The sequence below is a fragment of the Trachypithecus francoisi genome, unplaced genomic scaffold (genome assembly GCF_009764315.1).
Source record: "Trachypithecus francoisi isolate TF-2019V2 unplaced genomic scaffold, Tfra_2.0 Lachesis_group11, whole genome shotgun sequence".
Taxonomy (NCBI): Eukaryota; Metazoa; Chordata; class Mammalia; order Primates; family Cercopithecidae; genus Trachypithecus; species Trachypithecus francoisi.
The window spans coordinates 57,660,160-57,684,283 of NW_022681456.1; the positions used below are offsets into that span (position 1 = coordinate 57,660,160).

At 36.6% G+C, this 24,124-nt stretch overlaps 1 protein-coding gene and 1 pseudogene across 10 annotated transcripts in view; one reads left to right on the plus strand and one right to left on the minus strand.

The window, feature by feature from the left end:
- The window catches only part of NAP1L1 (nucleosome assembly protein 1 like 1), a 40,724-nt gene that overhangs the window by 13,565 nt on the left and 3,035 nt on the right, over nucleotides 1–24,124 (plus strand). For 2 of the 10 annotated variants that reach the window (XM_033221222.1, XM_033221226.1), the window contains exons 3-15: nucleotides 2,761–2,846; nucleotides 4,291–4,393; nucleotides 11,497–11,638; nucleotides 11,890–11,970; nucleotides 15,940–16,065; nucleotides 17,021–17,092; nucleotides 18,190–18,329; nucleotides 18,753–18,898; nucleotides 18,993–19,012; nucleotides 21,442–21,564; nucleotides 22,298–22,327; nucleotides 22,835–22,885; nucleotides 23,614–23,685. In XM_033221222.1, coding sequence (XP_033077113.1) covers nucleotides 2,761–2,846; nucleotides 4,291–4,393; nucleotides 11,497–11,638; nucleotides 11,890–11,970; nucleotides 15,940–16,065; nucleotides 17,021–17,092; nucleotides 18,190–18,329; nucleotides 18,753–18,898; nucleotides 18,993–19,012; nucleotides 21,442–21,564; nucleotides 22,298–22,327; nucleotides 22,835–22,885; nucleotides 23,614–23,649 — 1,156 coding nt within the window. In that variant the 3' untranslated portion in view covers nucleotides 23,650–23,685. Of the gene's footprint in view, nucleotides 1–2,760; nucleotides 2,847–4,290; nucleotides 4,394–11,496; nucleotides 11,639–11,889; nucleotides 11,971–15,936; nucleotides 16,066–17,020; nucleotides 17,093–18,189; nucleotides 18,330–18,752; nucleotides 18,899–18,992; nucleotides 19,013–21,441; nucleotides 21,565–22,297; nucleotides 22,328–22,557; nucleotides 22,654–22,834; nucleotides 22,886–23,613; nucleotides 23,686–24,124 lie in introns of those variants that run through there. The other 8 variants (XM_033221221.1, XM_033221225.1, XM_033221220.1 and 5 more) reach the window with 4 other exon arrangements.
- Nucleotides 13,935–14,632, minus strand: LOC117090754 (annotated as a pseudogene).

Here is a 24,124-nt window from a genome sequence, read left to right on the forward strand (position 1 = left end):
AGAAGATGTAATGATTTAACTGCTTATCAGTTTTTACTTTCTTGTTTTAGCCACCTTCTCTCCTGCCCCACCCCTTGCCCTAGTTCTAGAAATGTACCTGGTACCACCAGTTCTTATCCTTTTGAAGACTGTGATTGGGCTGCTTCTCAGCTTTCCCCACTGCTAATCTTAGATTTCAGTTCTCTCAATGAAATTATCACCTGTCTGATTTCCAGCTTCCAAAATGTTGCTGCCCTTGTTTCTTTGATTTCAGTGTTAGTCTGCTAACAAAACAAAACAAAAAAACCCTTTATCATAATTTTAGTGTAGATTTTAGGGATTAAGATCAGATGAGTTTGTGGTATCTGCCATCTTAACTTTGAAATTCTCATTTTAAACTTTAAAAAGAGCAAATTGGTTGTGACAGCTTGATTTCCCTCTTCCTTATTATTTAATTTTGGATGCCTGTTAGTCCTGGGAGGGTGGAAGTCAGAAGGGATTCTTGTTCTTGAAAACCAGAGTCAGTAAACCTTCCTCTGTAAAAGACTTGGTGGTAAACATTTTCAGCATTTTGGACCACATGATTCTCTTAACTGCAGTTGGCCCTCTGTGTCTGTGGGTTCAGTTTGCATCTATGAATTCAACCAACTGCAGATAGAAAATATTAGGGTAAAAAACAATAAAATATGATAGCACAATAATAAGTGCAAATGAACAGTAGAACATAACACCTATTGTTTGTTTTGTTTTTAATAGAGTATTCTCACTGTGTTGTTCAGGCTGGTCTTGAACTCCTGGCCTCCAGTGATCCTCTTGCCTTGGCTCCCAGAATGTTGGGATTGTAGGCATGAGCCACTTCGTCTGGCCCAGCATAATACAGCTATTTACATAACGTTTACATTGTATATAGTATTATTATAAGTAATCTAGAGGTGATTTAAAGTATGCAGGAGGATGTGCATAGATTAGTTGCAGTTACTGTGCCATTTTATATGAGGGACTTGGACATCCCAGCATTTTGGTAGGGAAGTTTCCTGGAACCAGTCCACCATAGAATCTGAGGGATGACTGTACTCAACTCTGCTGATGTAGTGTGAAAGCAGATAATACATACATGTAGTACATCTGTGTTCCAATAAAATTTTATCTACAATAGTAGGGTGGGCTGGATTTGGCCACATGGACATAGTTTGTGGACAGCTGTTTTAAAGTCTTTACATATAGATGTTCAATAAATGATTAAAGACACTAGAGGAGGAGTTGCTCCAATTATCTGTAACCAGTGGCCCTTAAGTCTGTATACTTATGAAACACTTAAAGTTTATACTAAATCAAAGTTCTTCCAGAAATAGGCTGGGCGTGGTAGCTCATGCTTGTAATCCCAGGATTTTGGAAGGTCAACATGGGAGGATCACCTGAGGCCAGCCCAGCCAACATGGTGTAACCCTGTCTCTACTAAAAATACAAAAATTAGCCATGTGCAGTGGCGCACTCCTGTAGTCCCAGCTATTCAGGAGGTTGAGGCACAAGAATTGCTTGAGCTTGGGGGACAGAGGTTGCCGTGAGCCGAGGTTGTGCCACTGCACTCCATCCAGCCTGGGTGGAGTGAGACTCTGTCTCAAAAAAGAAAAAAAAAGCTTTCAGAAATAATATGTATCATTTCTGAAGACTGAATTCTTTTCCTTAGTTGACAGGAACTTAAATTATGCTGGTAGAGTACAGATGATTTTTTTCTGTAGTTGTATGAAAATTAAGTCATCATTTGTCCCTATGGAAAATTAATTTAAACAAAAGCAACTACATTTCTAATCCAAATGTTAAAAAAAAAATTCACACAGGAATTGTACAATGACCTTTTATATTGACTTTGGAATCCTTATTTTCCTTTCTAATGCTAGATGTAATCTCATTTTCAAAAATTTAATTTTTGGTGATTTTTTTTTTTTTAAGATGAAATGAGAAGGATGCTATCTTACTGCTCTTTAACTTTCTCTTTGAATGGTGCTGTCATCTTGGCTTTGTTCTAAACAAGAGCTAGACTCAGAAGTCTTCACTTTATTCTTTCTTAACCTCCACTATGAAGTAAAGAAAAGGAAAGTCCAAAGATAGTATAAGCTGGTATAGTTGCTCCACAGCCATAAGGGATCCAGGATTCTTCTGTTTTTCCTTACTCCTTTTTCTTTAGCTGGTGGCTTTCATTTGCTAGGATGCCTCCTGGTCCAGTGTGGCTGCTGGAGCTGGAGCAATCACATTAATATTCTAAGTGGGAGCGGGGAGAAGGGATTAAGATAAAGGCTTCCCAGCTGTCTACTTTCCTGTTAAGGATACTTCCTCAAAGAAAAACAGCACTTCTGTTTTTCTATCTTGCTGCCAAAATAGTCTAGCTGAAGGTAGGCTAGGAAATGTAGACTTTTAGCTTGGTATGTTGCCATCTCATATAAAATGAGGATGTTGCTACTAAGAAGAAAAAGTAAAATCAGTAGATACTGGGTTGAATGCACATACTTGTTGACATCACATTCCCCAAAAACCTACAAAACCAACTTTATAAAGCTTGAAAAGTATAAACTTCACATTTGACCAGATGCTTTTAATGAAAGTTTAAGCACTTCCGGTTTGTACTTGTTTACATGTGAAGTTAGAAAACGGAATTACCTTTTGAATTTCCTATTTCATGTCTTTGAAAGAGATACTAATTTTGAAAATGAATTTTAAGTTTTTCTGTAATTTTTTTTGGTAATTGGTACATTTGAACCTTGGTGTGATACTATGATATTATAGCAAAGAACAGTCTGAACTTGATCAAGATTTGGATGATGTTGAAGAAGTAGAAGAAGAGGAAACTGGTGAAGAAACAAAAATCAAAGGTATTACTTTAAATTACTTCAGGAGCCAATGATTGCTGGCACATGTCTACTAGAGGGTAGTTAGAAGTACCAGTCTGTTTTTTTGGACCCTTCTCATTGTCCTGTTTTATCTACTGGTCCATACCTCTAGAAACTGTGTGTGTGTGTGTGTGTGTGTGTGTGTGTGTGTGTATTTGTTCGAGAGAGAGAGAAAGGAGAGGGTAGGTAAAGATACAGCAACTCAAAAGTCATTGTTTGCATCCTGCACTGTTGGAGCGACTTGGTGTATCTATGTCAAACAGCTGCCCATGAGTTCTGTCTGAATTTAAAAATGTTACAGGTCGTGATGTGGTGCTTATAACAGTATGTTTAGTGTTTAATTATATAGAGAACATGTAGTGTGTGTCTTCTTAAAAATCCACTCCTTCAAGCAGAAAAGCCATTTATTAAATGTAGATAATATTCACAATTTATTTTAGCAGATACTTTTTAAAAGGAGTGGTGGTGGGGGCTTGTACTGCTTAGGGTATGTCCTGTAGATCTGGGCCAAGAATATTAAGGTACCTGATGACTCAGCTTTTCATTTTTAAGCCAGGTGGAAGTTAATTGTGAAAAGACTTCAGAACTTGTATTAATAGCTTCAGCTTTCATTTTGTAACATTTTCTTAACGGATACAGAACTGTATCCTCAGTGACCAATACTGATATTTAAAAATCTATATTGGTTATCCTGGCTGTACACATCCAATAATTGAATTATTATCAGAAGTAAATTGACCTCCAAAAACATAATTGGGAAAATTAAGTTTATGGCACTTTGTTTAATAACTGTATTGATGATGAAGAGAAGATTAGTAGCGTAATTTGTTTTGTAAAAATCTAGTGTATATTTGGATTATGTTTTTAAAAAGCCATTTATAACCACATTTTGTTTGGCTTCAGTTGCAACTGTTGACTGTGTCAACTATTAACTTTATTCATACACATAGAAATACATTACACAAGCATCAAACATAAACATTCAGATCATTCACTTCACCTTTCTCCTGGGCCTAAAACTGTCAATATATTTGCAGTTTTTCTGATATGTGTTGTCTGCATTCAAAGGACTGTCAAGAGTCATAGATAGGCATCTGAATGAAGCTTTGAGCTTCCTAAAATGCAAGGTGGGTGAAACACAAGATACCAGGAAGAGGAAGGATACTGTTCATAGTAGTTGTGGCAATGACCTTGAGAAATGCCTTGACTAGGGATAGATTAGGAATCTGAATTATTCCTGAACATTGGGTTTTCCTAGAGTGTATTCTCTTTAGCTTGCCCTGCCCGTCTCTACTCATTAGATACACCAGCAATTTATGGGCCAGTTAGGAAAACTTCATGAGATTGGATTGTCCTATTAAATTAAAAAAGCATAATACATTTTCATAAAATCCTTCTTTCGATGCCCTTTTTTTTTTTTTTAAAGCACGTCAGCTAACTGTTCAGATGATGCAAAATCCTCAGATTCTTGCAGCCCTTCAAGAAAGACTTGATGGTCTGGTAGAAACACCAACAGGATACATTGAAAGGTACAAGTTCTCCTTTTCCGTAGTCCTTATTTATCTTTCTATAATCAATCAACGTTGTAGGCGTATCTGTTTTTAAGACCATCTAGGATTTAGGTATGCAGTAGTGGAAACCTGTTGTCTGCTAGTATCCAGTATAGGATTATTAGAAGTTTAAAATTGTGCTTAGTACCACCTGTTTACATTGGTCTTTTAAAGTTTATTTTGGTTCAAGTTTATAGGAAGTATACTGATTTTAAGCATTTCAGAGATTTGTTTAGAGGTATGTTAGAAATGCACAGAATTAGAAGAAATACAGATTTCTTATTTCACTGGTGACATAAATCATTACGAATAGCATGAATATCTTATGCAGCTTACACGTTAAAAAACCTTTTTTGTGATTTTAAGATCCATTCAGGTTACTATCTATATGTTAATTATAGTTAGTAGCTTCTAAATGTTGTCTAGTTCTGTGTGGTGTGTGTTCTCTGTGTTTTATTATCTGCTTTTCCTACAATGGACTCCTTTATCAACACAAATTCAATTACATGGCCTGTAAAGGAACTGTGTGAGAATTTCTTTGAGATGTGTACTCAGCAGTGGGAGTGCCACTTACATAGAGTATGCAAGCCTTTAAGCATTGTGCTTCCAGCATGATTTCCAGAAATACTGTACCCAGTGCAAGAAGATGGATTCATCTTCATGTCTGCCAACAATTGGCACCATCCAGCTTCGTAGTGTTTTTGTTTATATTTTTAAATCAGTCTAAGAGGTACAGACTCATTTTGTCTTATTTGTGTTTTATGATTTCTAATGAGTTTTTAGCTTTTCTTCATAATGCTTGAACCTTTTTGGTTGCCCATTGGTACCCTTTTTCCATTTTCCTGTTGAGATTGCAATTTTTTTTTAATGCTCTGCAAAAGTCTTTGTATTCCAAATGTTATTCCCTTATCAGTTTTTAGACATTCTAAATAATGTGTCATTTCTACTAATTTATCCATGGAGTCCTCTGGTAAACAGTTAAGTTTTATTTTAGTAAAATATTTTGCCCTAGGGCTTGTGCTTTTGAAACTGTTTAAGAAGTCCCTCCTGGATTCTGCTACATTTCCTATTGAATAGTTTTACCTTTTACATTTAGGTCTTAAATCCCTCTAGAGTCTACCTTTCTATTTGGTGTGTGTAAACTTCCAGTTCCTTTTTTTCTGCCTCATTTTTTAATGAGCAAGGTTTATTTATTTATTTATTTTGGGTCTTCCTCCAGTGACATGAGCTAGTTTTTTTTTTCACTATTCACTAATCAATCCATTCTTCCCACATTTAGGTGTACCACCTACCTTCATTGCATATCAAGTTGTAAACACCTGTGTTTGTCTTTGAGCAGCACTCTTCTGTTTTATTGGTCTTTGTCTCTTGTCATTGTAACACTTAATTACTATGACTTTATAGTTGTCTTAATATTTGGTGGGGCAGGTTGCATCCTTTCACACATCTCCCCCAAACACAATCATCCACATTTTTGACAGTTAAGTTTATCAGGGTTGTCAACAAGCAAAAAAAAATATTAAAACTCTGATAGGAATTGTATTGCATTTATAGATTTACAGAAATTATATCTTTTAATATTGTCTCATCCACATCTAATTATTCAGGTCACATTCTGTGTCTTTAGTTTCAAAGTTATCTTCATAGAGTCTGTTGGTTAAGTTAATTTCTGTATATTTTGTGTGGCTGTTGTGAATAGCATCTTTTTTATTGTATTTTCTGTTTGGCTGTTCTTGATTTACAGAGGATTGCTGTTGTTTTTTTTTTAAGTTGCTCTTGTATCCGGTAATTTTGCTAAATTTATTGTAGTAATGTGTTCTGTTTTGCCCCCTTAGTCACAAGATTTTATCTGCAAATAATGGCAGTTTTACCTCTGTTCTTCCACATTACATTATACCACATATTTTTCTTTACAACATAACCAGGACTTTCACTACTGTGTTAAACATTAGTATTAAAAAAGGACATCTTTGTCTTATTTCTGTTCATATTGGAAATGAATATAAAATCTCTATTAAATTCAGGCCTGTTTACTGTTTTTTAATCTGACCTTTGTTTTTTTCTATAAATTAAGATGCTCTATTGAGCTTTTTCCTTCAATATGTTAAGTAAATAGTAAATACATGTTTTGGAAATACTTATTTTGGATATCAAACTAGCCTTGCATTCCTGTAGTAAATTGAATCATGATGTGTTATTGATACATTGTTGAGTGATTGAATTTTACAGTTCTTACTTGTTAGTGAAATGAGCTTGTGTTGTGTGCATTCATGTATGTATGTGCATAAAGAAACTTTCAGGAAGTGGTAATACTTAACTGGTTTTTGGAGTGAAATTTCAATTGCCTAATCTAATGAATGGCTGCTTTTTTTTTATTTTTCCTATTTCCTGAAACAACTTGTGTAAGATAGGAATTAGCTGTTCTTAGGGTAGAACTCTTCTAAAAATTTAGTTTGTACCTTTGGAGTTTGGGAAGTAGAGGTCCTGGGGAGTTTTGGAGATTTTTTTTTTTTTTTGACATACTAGTTTATTCAAGTTCTCTCATCAGTTTTGGAGTTTCATATTTTAAACATGTACACATTTAGGTTTAAAATTGATTAGTACATAGTTGACAATAATTTTAAAAATCTGGTTTTCATATTCTGTATTTTGCATCTTAATTCTGCTAGTTGTCTTGATCTTATTAATTTTTTAGAATATTAATTTTGCTTTTGGTTTTCCTTTTCCATACTGTCTTTTGTTATTGTGGCTGTCTGATTTCTGGCATTAATGTTACTCCTTTTTTAGGTTTGCTCTGTGGTACTCTCCAGTTTTTTAAATTGAATGTGTAATTCGTTTGATTTTATTTTTTAATTTGTGTTTTTTATGGCCTTAATACTCTTACTTTTGTAAATGTTGAGTGTGAAGATCTGTATGCTGAAATTAATAGCTCAAGCTTATTGTATTGTTCACAGCTTCTCTTTATTTCTGCTTATTGGTTGTCTGTTTGACCTGACAGTTTTTTCTGTCATTTGTAGATTGAAATATTTTGAAGCCGTATTAGGTGTATAATATTTGTGATGAGCATTTCTTCTCTTGTTTCATTTTACTGATATGTGTCTTCCTTTGTATTTTATAATTTTGGGGGGGGGACCATAATTTTTATTTGTCTGATATTACAATAACGACCCCCAGCTTTTATGACAAGGCCTCACTCAGTGATCCACACTGGAGTGCAGTGGCATACTCATGGCTCACTGTGATCCTCCCACCCCAACCTCACAAGTAGCTGGGACCCACAGGTACATACCATCGTGCCTGGCTTTATTTTTGTAGAAATGGGGTCTCCCTGTGTTGCCCAGACTGGTCTCGAGCTCTTGGGTTCACTTTGGTCTTCCAAAGTCCTGGGTATACAGGCATAAGCCATCAACCCCAGCCTCTTTTTTTTTTTTTTTTTAAACTTTTAACCTAGTATGTCTTTTTTCATCTTTTCGTCTTTGTTTCTTCCTCTAGATCAATGTTTGCTTCTTTTATTTTTTGGATATAGTGTCTCGCCTTGTCTCCAGGCTGGAGTGCCATAGCACAATGACGGCTCACTGCAGCCTTAGCCTTGGGCTCAAGTGATTCTCCTGCCTCAGCCTCCCAAGTAGCTGGGACTATAGGCACACACCACCATGCCTGGCTAATTTTTTTTATTTTTGTAGAGATGGGGTTTCACATTGTTGCCCAAGCTGGTCTCAAACTTCTGAGTTAAAGCAATTCACCCACCTGGGCTTCCCAGAGTTCTGAGATTACAGGCATGAGCCACCACACTCAGCCTCAGTGTTTGCTTCTTTATTATTAGTAAGGCTGACTTTGCATTTCTTAAAAGTTATATTGTTTTTGGATTTATTGCTGCCATCTTTCTCTTTTTAAATTTATTTTACTTTGGGTCTTTCTTCTTTTCAGCTTGCCATTGGATAAATCAAGTCATCTTCTGCTGGTTCCAAAGTTAATGCATTGATTTTTGTTACTGTGGTAGTGGCTTATAACCTAATATCTAAGTTTATTTACCCCTATTGATATCTTAAATTTACCAATATTTATATTGTTTATAAATGTGCTTTCTCTGGCCCTCTATTTTTCCCTTCAAGGCAAGAAATTTACCAAGATATTTGACTGCACCCATACCTTACATAGAATCTGCTGAATTTTTTTTTAATTTCCTCAAAAGTTGCTTTTAGTAATATATAGTGAGTAACTGTGGCAAACCTGAAGCCTGGTATACCTGATACAATTTTTGTCTTGCTTTTATATCTGAATAATAGTTTGGCTATAAAGTAGTAAATTCAGAGTTCTTAAAAACTACAATTTATTTTTTCTTTATTTCAGCGTTTCTTTTAATGCCTGTTGTTAGTCTGATTCCTTTTTCTTTGTAGGTTATTCTTTTTCACTGGACGCCTTTAGAATTTTCTTGTCTTTGATATTCATAAATCTCATTAACATGTCTAGGAAGCAGAGTAAGGATTTTTATATTGCTTTAATTCTGAGAAATGTATCATTCTCATATGTTAAGATTTTGTACCCCTTCTCTGTTTGTCAGCTGTTGCTACTTTTGTCATCCATATCTCAGAGCTTTTCTATTTTCCATCTGTCTTTCATGCTGCCTTCTGGTAGAACTTTTCAACATCATGGACTTTATCTTCAGTTGAATCTATCCTGTTTCTCTTATTTGTTGCCTATTTTAGTTATTGTATTTTTCATACTTAACATTCCCACTCTGTTGTAGATTTCTTGGTCTTGTTGCATGTTGTTAATCTTCCTCATCTCTAAGTATATTTACATTCTTGTTTAAATTCTCTAATTATGCTGCTTCAGATGATAATCATTTCACTCTTTCATAGAAATTGTACCCTTGAAGTGTCTAGTTATTCTTCGAGCTCTGGCACATTAGGCAATACCAGTTACCCTAATAATGAATATTTGGGGAGAAATGAAGGTTTGTGACAAGGAGAAGGGCACAGCGTGAGCCTAGGTAGTACAGCACTAGTTGCCTTAGACTGAAAGTTTGCTGCCAGTCCAGGCAATTTTTATGGTGTGCTTTGTAAGGGTGGGGGACTAATCGTCTTTGGTTGTCAATTCATTATTCCTAGATTGGAGCAAATACATGTTTGAGGGCTTTGAACCACTGCAGCTTTCATCAACCCTGGCATTGGGCTCTTGTGAAGGGTGAAGATGACAGACAATGATTGTTGCAAGGCAGGAGCAGAACTTAAAAAGCTTTCTTGTGGAATTGCTATCTTCCAGCCTGTCCGCATGGCTACCTACTGTGGCCATTCTCTCCCTAAGTTGTTGGTCACCCTGTACCAGTTAAACACAACCTCCAGTCTTACCTGAAATTGCTTACAGTGTGTGTGTGCCTCAGTAGTTGCTTCATTCTTATTCTAAAGTTTCTGGGATTAGCCTTTTGGGGGAGCAAGAAAAGCCAGAAGCCCATGCTGGTTCACCACCTTGGCAGAGTAGTGCTTTTTACTTAAAATTAACAGAAATAGAAAGGTGATATCTTCAAGGGTTTGTTTTTTATTTCTAATAATATTAAATAGTGACTAAGTGCATTATTTGATTCACAAAAGTTTGTGGCAGGAAATTCTAACCTGGATTTTGTATCTGTTGCATAGATTCCCTAAAGTTAGGTACATTTTAAGTGTGAACATTTATTATTAGAGAGGTTTAATCATTCTTAAGGAGACTGAAAACCTAGTGTGTATAACCTGTTAAAAATCAGTGCCCCCTATTCACAGTAGCAGACATGGAATCAACCTAAATGCCCATCATTGACAGATCTGATACAGAAAATGTATACATCACGTAATACTATGCAGCCATACAAAGAACGAGATCATGTCTTTTGTGGGAACATGGATGGAGCTAGAGGCTATTATCCTTAGCAAACAAACACATGAACAGAGAACCAAATACCACACGTTCTTACTTATAAGTAGGAGCTAAATGATGGGAACTCATGAACGCAAAGAAGGAAACAACAGACACTGGGGTTACTTGAGGGTGGAGTGTGGGAGGAGGGAGAGGAGCAGAAAATTAAGTATTGGGTACTGGGCTTAATACCTGGGTGATAAAATAATCTGTACAGCAAACCTTCACATATCCCCATATTTTAGGGTATACATATATATATATAGGGTATACACATATATTTTAGGTTGACCTAAAATAAAAATTAAAATAGTGCTTCACAGTGCATTGTATGGTGTATGTATTTTATCTCATCAAAGCTGTTATTTGTTTTTGAGAGAGGGTCTCATTCTGTCAGCCAGGCTGGAGTGCAGTGGTGGTGCAATCTTACTCAATTCGGCCTCGACATCCCAGGCTCAGGTGATCCTCTCATCTTAGCCTTCCAAGTAGCTGGGACCACAGGCGTGCACCACCACACCCAGCTAATTTTTGTATTTTTTGTAGAGACAGGATTTTGCCGTGTTGCCCAGGCTGGTCTTGAACTTTTGGGCTCAAGCAGTCCACCCGCCTCGGCTTCCCAAGGTGCTGGGACTACAGTTGTGAGCCATAGCACCTGGCCTAAAGCTGTTATTTTAAAAATACATGTCTCCTCTTTATAGTATGTTACACTCTTATTTAATAATGTGATTACTAATTCCTAATTAAATATGGAGACTAAAATATAATAATGGTGTGTGGAATCTTGTCCTTTTTCCTGATATACATATGCTCCTCTCCTTTTCCTAATAACTAGTATAGGTGAGATATATGTAAAAGAAAAATCCAAGTAATCATTATTCTCAGAATTAAAATGGTTAGTCCATGACTTCAGCAATGACAAGTCCAGCACTTAACTTGGGTAAAGATTTAGGGTTGACAATAGGATTTACATTTTCTTCATCAATTTACCTAGTTACATTTCTACTTTTGAAATATAGCCAGTGGGTCAATATATTTATATCTATTTGATTTTTATTTACTTTGACTCCACCTTTTGCTTCAGATAAAAAAACCTATCATTCACTAACTCCAATGCTTCAGTTTCAATATGACAAAAGAAGTGTGACTTCCGTTTTAGTGTGATGCTGTGTAACTGATTTCTAACCTTTCAGCCTGCCTAGGGTAGTTAAAAGACGAGTGAATGCTCTCAAAAACCTGCAAGTTAAATGTGCACAGATAGAAGCCAAATTCTATGAGGAAGTTCACGATCTTGAAAGGAAGTATGCTGTTCTCTATCAGCCTCTGTTTGATAAGGTAATGCTTTCTCCTACTTTGTTTAATTTAACATTCTAGAAGATGAAGTCTGGAAATATAAGCAGACTTGGAAGAGGTTAGTCTTTAGAACTCTCATTGAAATTGTTATTAGAGGCACTTGGAGGAACTATCAATAATAAAGTTGTGGTATGCATTTGTTAAATTTGTAAGACTTCTTAGTGAGAAACCGCTGGTTTTACCTTGGATGCCAGTGATTTTATACAGCCTTTTTTTTTTTTTAATCATTTTAGCGATTTGAGATTATTAATGCAATTTATGAACCTACGGAAGAAGAATGTGAATGGAAACCAGATGAAGAAGATGAGATTTCGGTTGGTACCAACTTTATTTTAGTATGTTTTATAGATGGTAAAATCTTAGGACTTGTCAGAAATGTTAGCATTTAATGTGGAGTACAATATTATATAACTAGTTGTATTTTTTTCATTTTTTAATTTTACATCTTATATTTTTCTAATACTTTATATTAAAAAAACAGTCATTCAAGATTGTAATTTGCATGGCAATAAGCAGTGGTTTCATGGATTCTAAGTTTCTTTTTTTTTTTTTTTTTGAGGCGGAGTTTCGCTCTGTCGCCCAGGCTGGAGTGCTGTGGCATGATCTAGGCTCACTGCAGTCTCCGCCTCCCAGGTTCACGCCATTCTCCTGCCTCAGCCTCCTGAGTAGCTGGGACTACAGGCGCCTGCCACCACACCCGGCTAATTTTTTTTTTGTATTTTTAGTAGAGATGGGGTTTCACCGTCTTAGCCAGGATGGTCTCGGTCTCCTGACCTTGTGATCCGCCCACCTCGGCCTCCCAAAGTGCCGGGATTACAAGCGTGAGCCACCACGCCCGGCCGGATTCTAAGTTTCTTAAAAGTGTCCACAGCATTAACACCACAAGTCTTCTTTCCAATTTGCAGCACCTGACTTAAAGTTTAAATTCATCTAATGCATCATTAAACTTGTCATTTTCTCTTGTGAGAAGACATATTTCAATTGCTATTTCCAGGACTGTATATTGAGCATGGGTGTACATTATTTTTAATTGGTTAGCAGAATTTTACTCATGTAATTTATGGCCAGAATAAGAACCTCTAGCATCTCTGAATGGCCTTCCACTCAGAATGATGACGATAAATGTCTAAGATGTATCTGGTGTGCCCCCACTTGACATTACCAAACATGTTTCCAAATAATCTTAGACAATATGATTCTTTAAACATATATGCAAACCACATCTTTAAACATAAACATACCACACAGTGTGCACCATCAGTTCCTTAACCATTTTCCAATTGTTCATTTATAACATTTGCAATTTTTTATTATAAATCATATTGTGAAGAATACTTTCATCCCTAAGTTTTATTGCAAGGCTTATTGTTTCCTCTAATGTCTTCTAATGTCAAAGAAGTAGCTTATTGGTTCAAACAGTGCACATACATGGTTTTAAGGCTTTTAGTATACTTTACCAAATAATCTCCAGAATAGCTCGAACACCTCCTACCAACAGTATGTTATTGTGCCCATAGGGTGGACTTCATAACAACGAAGCAGATTCAACCACAAATCTGTTAGATTCTCACCCATCTCAAAACTATCACATCAAAGAAGCAAGGAGACGTATTATTGTGAGGGAGCCAAATTCAATTTCTTTTAAAAAATCACTCAGCTTTAGGTCAATAAAATAATCAACAAAAATGCTCCCCACAAAAAGTCTGCTGGGTTTTTCAAAAAATAAAAAGAGAGAAAGAGAAAGGCCAGGCACAGTGGCTCATGCCTGTAATCCCAGCACTTTGGGAGGCCGAGGGGGCCAATCATGAGGTCAGGAGTTTGAGACCAGCCTGGCGAACACGGTGAAACCCTGTCTCTACTAAAAATATAAATTATTAGCTGGGCGTGGAGGCAGGCGCCTATAATCCCACCTACTCAGGAGGCTGAGGCAGGAGAATCACTTGAACCCGGAAGGCAGAGGTTGCAGTGAGCCAAGATCACGCCACTGCACTACGGCTCAGGCAACAGTGCGAGACTCTGTCTCAAAAAAAAAAAAAAAAGTCAATACCAGATGACCAAAATTTTTTATTTAACTAAATTGTATTCATGCATGAGCATGATAGTCTCTCCTGTTTATTTGACTTTGGCAATAAAAACAAGCAGCCTTGTACAGAACAGTGAAAATGCCAAGGATGAGGGCAATCTGCAGTTTTACTGTAGAAAATATATATATATATGTTTATAAAGGCCTCTCTCCCTTTGGCCATATCAACTCTCAACTCTAAGTTCAGTCCATTAACTACAGACAAATTTTCAAATTCAGTTCTCCAAGATCTTCGATGCTGTCTGTCATCATGTACTTCTGGCCATTTTTCCTGAATGACATCAGTTATGTCATCTGTAAAGTCTCCTTGAATGATAATTTCATCCTCCCCTGTTACTGAGGCACCACAGGATAATTTTTGAGCAATAAATCTTTGTGTGTTTTAAGATCAGTTTCAGAAGTTACAAGGCCACACACTCTTGTCACATATTTCTTTGCTCTGGGAATTTTGGCTATAGTATTGTGGTGTGGTCTTTGTTTTTTGTTTTATTTGACCCCTTCCACCTCTCTTCTGTTTTTTCTTCTCCTCTTCTTCCCCTGCTGTTCCTTGACCCTGACTAATTCCAACTTTTTGTTTGGGTGAATTTTCTACAGTAAGTTTTGCAAATTCATTTGGAAAATTCTTCTCTAATCATTGTCTACATTTAGCAACATCAGGCATATATTCATAGTACTCTGTTGGTAATGAACAAACTCCACAATAAAAGACTCGAAGTGGGTAATCGGCATCTAACTTGGCACTGTTCCTTGGGTCTCCTTTGCAATCAGCCCTGCTGGATTCAGAAATGTCAGCAGCCATTTCACAAACCCAGGTGGTCTCACAGGCCCTGCCCACTCCACTCCCGCTGCTATTGCCAGCTGAACCGACAAATGCAACTGTCTCCCTGGTCAGGGCTGCCCTAGAGCATCAGTTGTATTTTTATACCTAGGAAATATTTTTCCTTTTTGTAAGAATGATAATGCAGATCAGCTATTACTCATGCTGGCACCACCTTCTGTACTCAAAAAGTCATTATTCCCTTCACATTTTATAGTTTTTTTTGTTTAAGAGACAGGGACTTGCTGTGTTGCCCAGGCTGGAGTGCACTGGCGTGATCTTGGCTCTCTGCAGCTCACTTCTGGGCCCCCAAGCTATTCTCCCACCTCAGCCTCCCGAGTTGCCAAGTTACTAGGACTATCTGAAGCTACCATGCCCAGCTTAATCTCTACGTTTTTTTGTAGAGGCAGTCTTCTCGCCCAGGCTGGTTTTGGACTCCTGGCTTCAAGCAACTTTGCACCTTAGCCTCCCAAACCGTTGGGATTATGGGCGTGAACCATTGAGCCACTGTGCCCAGCCTATTTTTATAGTTTTTTTGAGTCTCACTCTGTTGCCCAGGCTGGAGTGCAGTCTCGGCTCATTGTAACCTCCACCTCCTGGGTTCAAGCAATTCTCCTGCCTCCTCCTGCCAGCAACTGGATGACAGGCATGCACCACCATGCCTAATTTTTTGTACTTTTGGTAGAGGTGGGGTTTGGCCATGTTGGCCAGACTGGTCTCCAACTCCTAACGTTAAGTGATCCACACGCCTCAGCCTCCCAGAGTGCTGGGATTACAGGTGTGAGCCACCATGCCCGGCTAACAGTTTTTAGTTTGTAGATTCATTATATACTTTTTTTTTGAACTTCATGATAGGCTGAGGATTGTTGCCATTTTCAAGTGAAGACATGGAGGCTTCTAAGTGACCTGCCCACAATCAATAATGGCAGAGCTGTGACACACATTCAGTGCTGTGTTAAGTGATCCAACTCTCTAGCGTTGCTATTTTATGTTGTTTAGTAAAGAGAATATAATGTGTTGATTAATAACACCATGGGGTGAGGCATTGGACCAAGTTAGTATTTCTGTTGCTTTTCTTATTTACTATGCTTAAGTCTTCATTTTTAATTAGTTTTTTAAATTTTTTTTTTTTTTTTTTAAACTAAAATGGTTTTTCCTACAGATCTTGGTCACTTTAGTGGCTCTCTTTGGAGGGGTGTGGTAGCAGTAATTTTGATGGGATTAATTGAGGTTTGTTATGGACAATGGCAGTGTTTACACAGATAGACTAGAACTTTGAAGGTAATATCTGGTGACTGTGCGTTTTTGTTTTTATACCTTTGTTACTTTATCAAGAGGTCTAATCTATGTATTACATAATGTTTGCTGTCACTTATCAAGGAGGAGTTGAAAGAAAAGGCCAAGATCGAAGATGAGAAAAAGGATGAAGAAAAAGAAGACCCCAAAGGAATTCCTGAATTTTGGTTAACTGTTTTTAAGAATGTTGACTTGCTCAGTGATATGGTTCAGGTAATTTTATTCATAAACGTACCAGTTTACTTTGAAGGGTAAACTTTTGAAGTTTAAATGGCTGTGATGACTCTTCTCTTCAGTGTTGATCTTTCTAGAATGATTGCTTACTTTTTAAACAGTTAATATCTGTAGAAGGGAAATTATAGCTTTTATTAATGTAATCAAATAAATTACAGTTTATTTTAAAAAATGAGATAATGAAATGGTCCCATTGATAATTGCTCATTGTCGACTGGTGTTTTCTCATTACCCTGTGCCTTCTGTCTTTACATACTTAGTATGGAAGTATGATGGGAAAGTTATTCTTACAGCTGCAATTATACAATTCCCTTAACTCTTCCAGGAGAAATTTGCATTTTAAAAGAATGCTATAAAGATGTTAAACTCATTCACAGTGGTTACATTCTCTGGCAAACCATAATAGTTGTCACCTTTGGGAAACTTTGCTTCAAGCATTTCTTGAGTGAGCCCCTACCCCTACCGTCTACATTGTAGTAGTACATGTTGCCCTGTCTTGTCATTGTTGGAAGTTACATGGAGAAAAGGAAATGATTTCCACATAATTACTACTTGTCACAATTCTACTTTAGCAAAGTGGAAAAGGAACGACCAGGAGGAAGGGGACAAGCAGCTGGAAAAGGCAGCAGTTATAATCAGGAAACATTTTTGAAGCAGATATGCCTTATTTAGACTTGATTTTTAATTTTTCAGCCTATATAATGATTTAGTTGTTCTATTTGGACACTTTTTCTCTACCAGTGGCAGTAGAACTACAGTATAAATTAGCTTTAGTATAAGCCATAACCTGGAGAGTAAGTCTGAAGGTTCGTAATTGCTGTACAAAACTACTTTAAAATATATTATGTCTCAGTCAGCTAGTGTCTGTGTAGTAATAGAACACAATCCTCAAATGCCATGTTACTCATTTTTATTATTTTTTTTTAATTTGAAGGAACATGATGAACCTATTCTGAAACACTTGAAAGATATTAAAGTGAAGTTCTCAGATGCTGGCCAGCCTATGGTAAGAGAACTTTGAAATATTTATAATTTTGTAACATGCTTACAGGTAAATAAATAGAAACTTTTAAAAAGATAACATTCAAGGGTAAGGTTGGTGCTCTTGGTTGTAGTGAATAAATATTTGGATGCTGCTAATTGTGAGGCAGTATTTATTCCTTTTCCTCTTTCTGAACATAAACTGTGTTTGAAACACAGGCGATCCCTGTTCTTGGATAAGTGGATAAAAATAATGCCAAGGGAACGTGAATAAGTACTTTTTCTGCGTTAATGAACTTGGGAATTACATGAAACTGATTAGTTAGAGGACAGATCAGCAAACAACCTGTCCACCAAACCACCAGTGTTAATGTCAACTATGGGCAAAACTACTAAGAATATAGGCTGTAGATGCTTAGGGTTGGGCTTTTTCTGTGTCAAGTTCACGTTTAGTATGCTATTTAAAAGCCTGATTCCTCCGGTAGTTGGGGAGTAAGGGAGACAACATGGTCACTTTATTCAGGTGTGCCTAGCCTGTTGTGTAAACATGTTAATTATTTAGTAGTTGTAAATTGAAACTAAGCTTTATTCAGTTCAATTTGTACCTCATTTTGATTTTAACATAATTTTTTTGATTTTAGCATAATTTGGGGCTTATCTGACAGTCTGTTCCATTCTTAAATATTTCAGGGCTGGGCGTGGTGGCTCACGCCTGTAATCCCAGCACTTTGGGAGGCCAAGGTGGGTGGATCACTTGAGGTCAGGAGTTCAAGACCAGCCTGTCCAACCTGGTGAAACCCTGTCTGTACTAAACAAAAATTAACTGGGTGTGGTGGCACACACCTGTAATCCCAGATAATTGGGAGGATGGGGCACAAGAATTACTTTAATCTAGAAGGCAAAGGTTGCAGTGAGCTGAAATTGTTCCACTGCACTCCCGCCTGGGCAACAATGCAAGACTCGGTCTCAAAAAGAAAAAGATTGTATTTCAGAGTAGAAAAAAAATTACCATTTAGAATATTATATATGTTTATAAAAAAACACCGATTAAGCTGTATTTACTAAAGTATTGAAATGTATGAGGTAGGTATTTAACTGATTTTTAATGCTTCCTCTCCCCAGAGTTTTGTCTTAGAATTTCACTTTGAACCCAATGAATATTTTACAAATGAAGTGCTGACGAAGACATACAGGATGAGGTCAGAACCAGATGATTCTGATCCCTTTTCTTTTGATGGACCAGAAATTATGGGTTGTACAGGGTGAGTTTAATTTTACTACCTTAACAAAATGTTTTTTTTCTGTTTTTGTTATACTTGATTTGTATACTCGGTTATTTTCAGTTTGATATATGTACATAGTCTGTCTCTGAACATTTTGGTACTATGTTTTCTGAAAAGTTCTTATCAATTTTCCTGTAATTCTCCTTGGGCCCATGACTGTCTCACATATATTTCTGCAAAGGAATGCTTCTTTAAATTATACTGTGTGTTTATGCTAGTTGTAAATATGTTTATTTTAAGTATTTGATTAGAAATAAAATTTTTCCCTTTATACTGCTATAGAAAACATTTGAAGCAATTCACCCTTCTAAAATTTGAAATCTAAATAGAACATTTACTTCTAAAAGTTCAGCAGTTGAAAGATTGTCAATTGTAATAGATTTTTCTTCTTTGTTTTGCAAGGTGCCAGATAGATTGGAAAAAAGGAAAGAATGTCACTTTGAAAACCATTAAGAAGAAGCAGAAACACAAGGGACGTGGGACAGTTCGTACTGTGACTAAAACAGTTTCCAATGACTCTTTCTTTAATTTTTTTGCCCCTCCTGAAGGTAAATAATGTTTTAGCTTGAGTATTAGTGGTTATTTTATAATAAGCATTGTCTAGCTTCTTATTCATTGTAATTTCTTTTCTCAATTTTGCAGTTCCTGAGAGTGGAGATCTGGTAAGTTGAATTGTTATTTATTTATTGAATTGTTAAGTATATTTGAAATTAAAGCACCGAATTTCAAGTGGAGAGTGGGATGGTTGTTACATTGAGTTCTGAGGCCTACAATGCATGGGGCAGACATTTTGGATCTGAAAAATAATTCCATTCAGAATGATATCAGTGCCTCTACTGAGAAACACTGAGATAAAAAGCTTAAGGTTTTCTTTTCTTTTGAAACTTACAAAGCTGTGAGAGATTTAACTTTTCTTTTTTTTTTTTTTTGAGACGTAGTCTTGCTCTGTCGCCCAGGCTGGAGTGCAGTGGCTGGATCTCAACTCACTGCAAGCTCCGCCTCCCAGGTTTACACCATTCTCCTGCCTCAGCCTCCCGAGTAGCTGGGACTATAGGCGCCCGCCACCTCGCCCCGCTAGATTTTTGTATTTTTTAGTAGAGACGGGGTTTCACCGTGTTAGCCAAGATGGTCTCAATCTCCTGATCTCGTGATCCGCCCGTCTCGGCGGCCCAAAGTGCTGGGACTACAGGCTTGAGTCACCGCGCCTGGCCGAGATTTAACTTTTCAAAACTATTGTCTTCCTTAGTAAAACCAGAATGTATTAAGTCATTTATACTGTTATATTCCTAACTACATTATGGTTAGAATGCATTCCTGAATTTGTTACCCCAATGTAAATATGATTTCATATTGTGACTATGTATGTTCATATATATGGCATATGGCAGAGAACCATGAAATGTTCCTGCCATATAGCCTGAACTGAGGAACAACCTTAAAGAAAGTCTATACACGCAAGGTATGGCAGGTATGTTTTGAATTTGGTTTTCTTCTGGGCATGATTTTGAATTTAAATTAACTGAGATAGTTTAAATAGTTTGTCCGTATATGGAATTAGAAATTAACCATAACTGAATACTTTTGAATTGGAATACTCTTGGCTAAGGCTTAGAACAAATCTGTAAAAGGCAAAAGTAAGTATTTCTGGCTTGGCTTACAGGACAAAAAAAGAGAACATAAAGCAGTGTTGAGTTTCAGGTGAGAAAAAACTACTTTAAGTAGTAAGATAGAGCATCACACTATTTTCGTATCAGTGGATGTGTTGGAGTTTGTGTTCAAATTCTATTTTTTTTTTTGTTACTAAATATTGATGATGACAAAACAGTCTAGTTATGGATAGAAAACCTCCACCTGTGGTTTGAATTCCTCCCCACCCCCTTTTTGGACTTTTTTATTTATTAGATGATGTTGTTGACTCAAACATTCATGGAATTCACAGAGGGCATGCTCATTGTTTAGTATCATAGAACTTAAAGTGGGATTATTTATTTTATTATTATTATCATTATTATTATTGAGATGAAATATTGCTCTGTCGTCCAGACTGGAGTGCAGTGGCGCAGTCTCCACTCATCGGAACCTCTGTCTCCTGGGTTCAGGCAGTTCTCCTGTCTCAGCCTCCTGAGTAGCTGGGATTACAGGCGCACACCACTGAACCTGCTAATTTTTTGTATTTTTAGTAGAGATGGGGTTTCACTGTGTTGGCCAGGCTGGTCTTGAACTCCTGACCTCAGGTAATCCGCCTGCCTTGGCCTCCCAAAGTGCTAGGATTACAGGCGCTAGCCACCACGCCCTGCCAAAGTGGAATTATTTTAATTGTAAATAATGTCAGACCCACTTTTACCCTGTGCTTTGCCATTAAATAGAAGTCCTAAGCCAGGTACAGCTTCAGGCACCTGTAGTCCCAGCGGCTCCGGTGGCAGAGGTGGAAGGATCACTTGAGACCAGCCTGGGCAACACAGTGAGACCCTGTCTCTGAAAAAGCAAAGTGCTAGGGGCAAAGGAAAATTGCAGACATATGTAACAATTGCTTTTATGTATTTCTGTTTAAACCAGCAAAAACTAAGTAAACAGTTCTAATTTTTATTCTTCACAATTTCTTAGTATGCATACTGGCCTGCTAGCTTATTTTCTTTTTGTTAAAAACTTGGAAAAGTTATTAAGGAAATTTAAAAATGACAAATCATTTGTTAACATGGTGTGAGAAAAATCATGGAAAGTAAAAAGTAAAGTTGAGCATTTCCTCCCTTCGTCATGTAATTTAAACTGAAGAGGTTTTTTTTTTTTTCGGCCTCAAGCTGCTGGGCTCCAGCAATCTTCCCACCTCAGCCTCTCAAGTAGCTGAGACTACAGGCATGTGCCACCCTGCCCAGCTAATTGTTTATTTTTTGTAGAGACGCGGGGGTCTCACTATGTTGCCTAGGCTGCTCTCGAACTTCTGGGCTCAAGTGATTCTCCTGCTTTGGCCTCCTGAAGTGTTGGGACTACTGGTGTGAGCCATAACACCCAGCCTCTTTAAGAGTCTTACATTGCCACGTTAAGTAACACAGTTATTCCTAAATTTTCTGCTTTTGTTTTCCTTTAAAAATAGGATGATGATGCTGAAGCTATCCTTGCTGCAGACTTCGAAATTGGTCACTTTTTACGTGAGCGTATAATCCCGAGATCAGTGTTATATTTTACTGGAGAAGCTATTGAAGATGATGATGATGATGTAAGTGAATTTGAATCCTGCAAAGAAATAATTGGGTGAGGGTATAGTGGTCAGAATTGGTAATAGATGAGTTTAGTTTTTAAGAAACAGGACATAATATAATTCAAAGTTAGGCTAATTACTGATGTTCTGTATATAGCTTTTCTGGGTTTTAAGTATGTCTCCTTAGGATTTTTGGATTCATTTAGCTTTTAATTCTATGCTAATGAGATTGTTCTGAGTTTGTGAAACTTTTTTATGTTTGGTTAGTGCTATAGATCTATTATGCCCTTGCCTTGACTTCACGGAACTAGGACTTTTCTTAGTGCACAAGAAAACATTTACTGGGAGGCATAGAATTTCTATTCAAGGTAGTATTGAGTGATGATTAGGTTAAGATTAGGCTGCATATAGATGTTTTGGATATGTTTATTGCTAAACGGCAGTTGTTAGAGTAGGCTTTAGGTCCTTTTTGTACAGTGCATTCCACACTTAAGTGTGGGTGAGTAATATTTACAGTAATACTTGTCTGATCACCCATTTTATCCACATGATTGTACTCTGTTCTTTATTATAAATTGGCAGTGAGCTGAGTGATTATTGCAGTCACTATATGTTAATTTATAATCAGCCCCTTGATAGAAAAGTAGGTTTTCTCTTTTAAGATACTAGTTTTACAGTGATGAATGTTACTAATGCTACTCTGAAATGTGTGTTACATTCACTCAACACTTACGCTGTTTTTCCTTTTCAGTATGATGAAGAAGGTGAAGAAGCGGATGAGGTAATGTTTACCAAATGAGCAAATAATTCTCTGTGGTTAACACATTGAGAAGCAAATTGAATGACTTATGTATTCCTTTGCTATAATCATTCTGTGATTTGGGATAAAAACATTTTGGAAAACATGATTTTAGAATTCTACAGCCAAACAATGTATGTATAAGGTTTCAATAAATAAATTGCAAAACTCAGCAACATTTTTTTATTTCAAATAATTTTGTTCTGCTGCAGGGTTATCAGCTCTTTGAAGAAGTCAAAAGCTGCAGTAAACTTTTCCAACGTTGGCTGCAGTAACTATTTTCAATAAAAGCTGTCTGGATGTCTCAAGTTGTGTTGGGAAATTTTTCATATTAGAAGCTTTCAGATTAAATTGTGTATTATCGTCACACTCTGTAATCATGAAAATCTGTTGACCCGTAGAGTAACTTGTATTAAATTTTCCCTACATTATGAGCCAATTTACCTACTATGTACATACTTCATGGATGCATTTTGAACTTTAATATAGGAAGGGGAAGAAGAAGGAGATGAGGAAAATGATCCAGACTATGACCCAAAGGTGAGCAAAATTAGTGCTGCTTTCTATTAAATTTAAGACAGCTAAAGTAAGAGTTGGTGTTTCTGAATATCAAGTTTCTGTCCGTTAAAGTCTTTAATAAGTAAAGCCTATTGACTGGATAACTTTCTTTTTTCAGTCCCACTGGCATTTTGAACAGTACACATAATTTCAGTGGACCTTTTTCTAAGAAACGTTGTTTTTTGTTTGGACTTTGTACTTTTTATAGTTTCAGGTACAGTGATCCCTAGGATTCTATTTTAATGGGATAAATTATAACAGTTCTTAAGCATTAGAAAATAAAGGTTTTTAAAAGATCTGGTGGTAGGAGTGTTTGGGAACTGGGGAGCAGTGCGGTTTGTTAGATCCTTCCAACTACTCTTACTCAGTCCCTGAGAGTCCTAGTCTATTATTCCTTAAAATTTGTTATATTAGGATTAGTAAAAGCAAAGCTGATTGGTAATATAACTAACATAAATTGCTTGGTAACTTTATTTTTTAAGATTATGGTTTAGTGTGTGTCATTTTATGGAGTTAATTCTACAGTGTAAAGTTTGAGCTTGATTTTAGCATTTCAGTGACTTGCTAATAAAATAATTTACCATCATTGTCCTATACCATTTCTTTTGACAACAGTGAGCTACTGTTATAATTAAGGCAGTAATTACTATTGAGAAATTCACTGAAGCAGGTAGAAGAAGATAGATTGACTTCTTGTTTTCCTTTAACAGAAGGATCAAAACCCAGCAGAGTGCAAGCAGCAGTGAAGCAGGATGTATGTGGCCTTGAGGATAACCTGCACTGTAATAGCCTAAACACAACTCTTATTTACTTACAGCCTTATGTTTTTGTATTTTCTTGGTAGACTAGGTAATTTTTTTTTAAAGGACAGGAAACTGATATTTTAAAGACCAATTTGTTCTACCTAGCATTTTAGCTAGTTTTTCTGCCAGATATGTTGAATGCACAAATTCTGTCACGCATGTTCATTCATTGCTACATAATTTGGTTCTTCTGGAATATTTTTATGTAGCTCTTGGAGTACAGCTATGAAAATTAACAACTGTTAAAGGAAATATCTTTTTTTTTCGTGATTTTTTTTCCTTGAAGAACCAAAGTATTTTTTCAGCTGGTTGTTGAATAGGGTTAAGTCCGCTTGGATTAGCTGTGCCTTTCATTACTTTGTTACAGAAATGCAGTGACTTATACTAAGATAATGTATTGTTAAAAAAAAAAATTGGC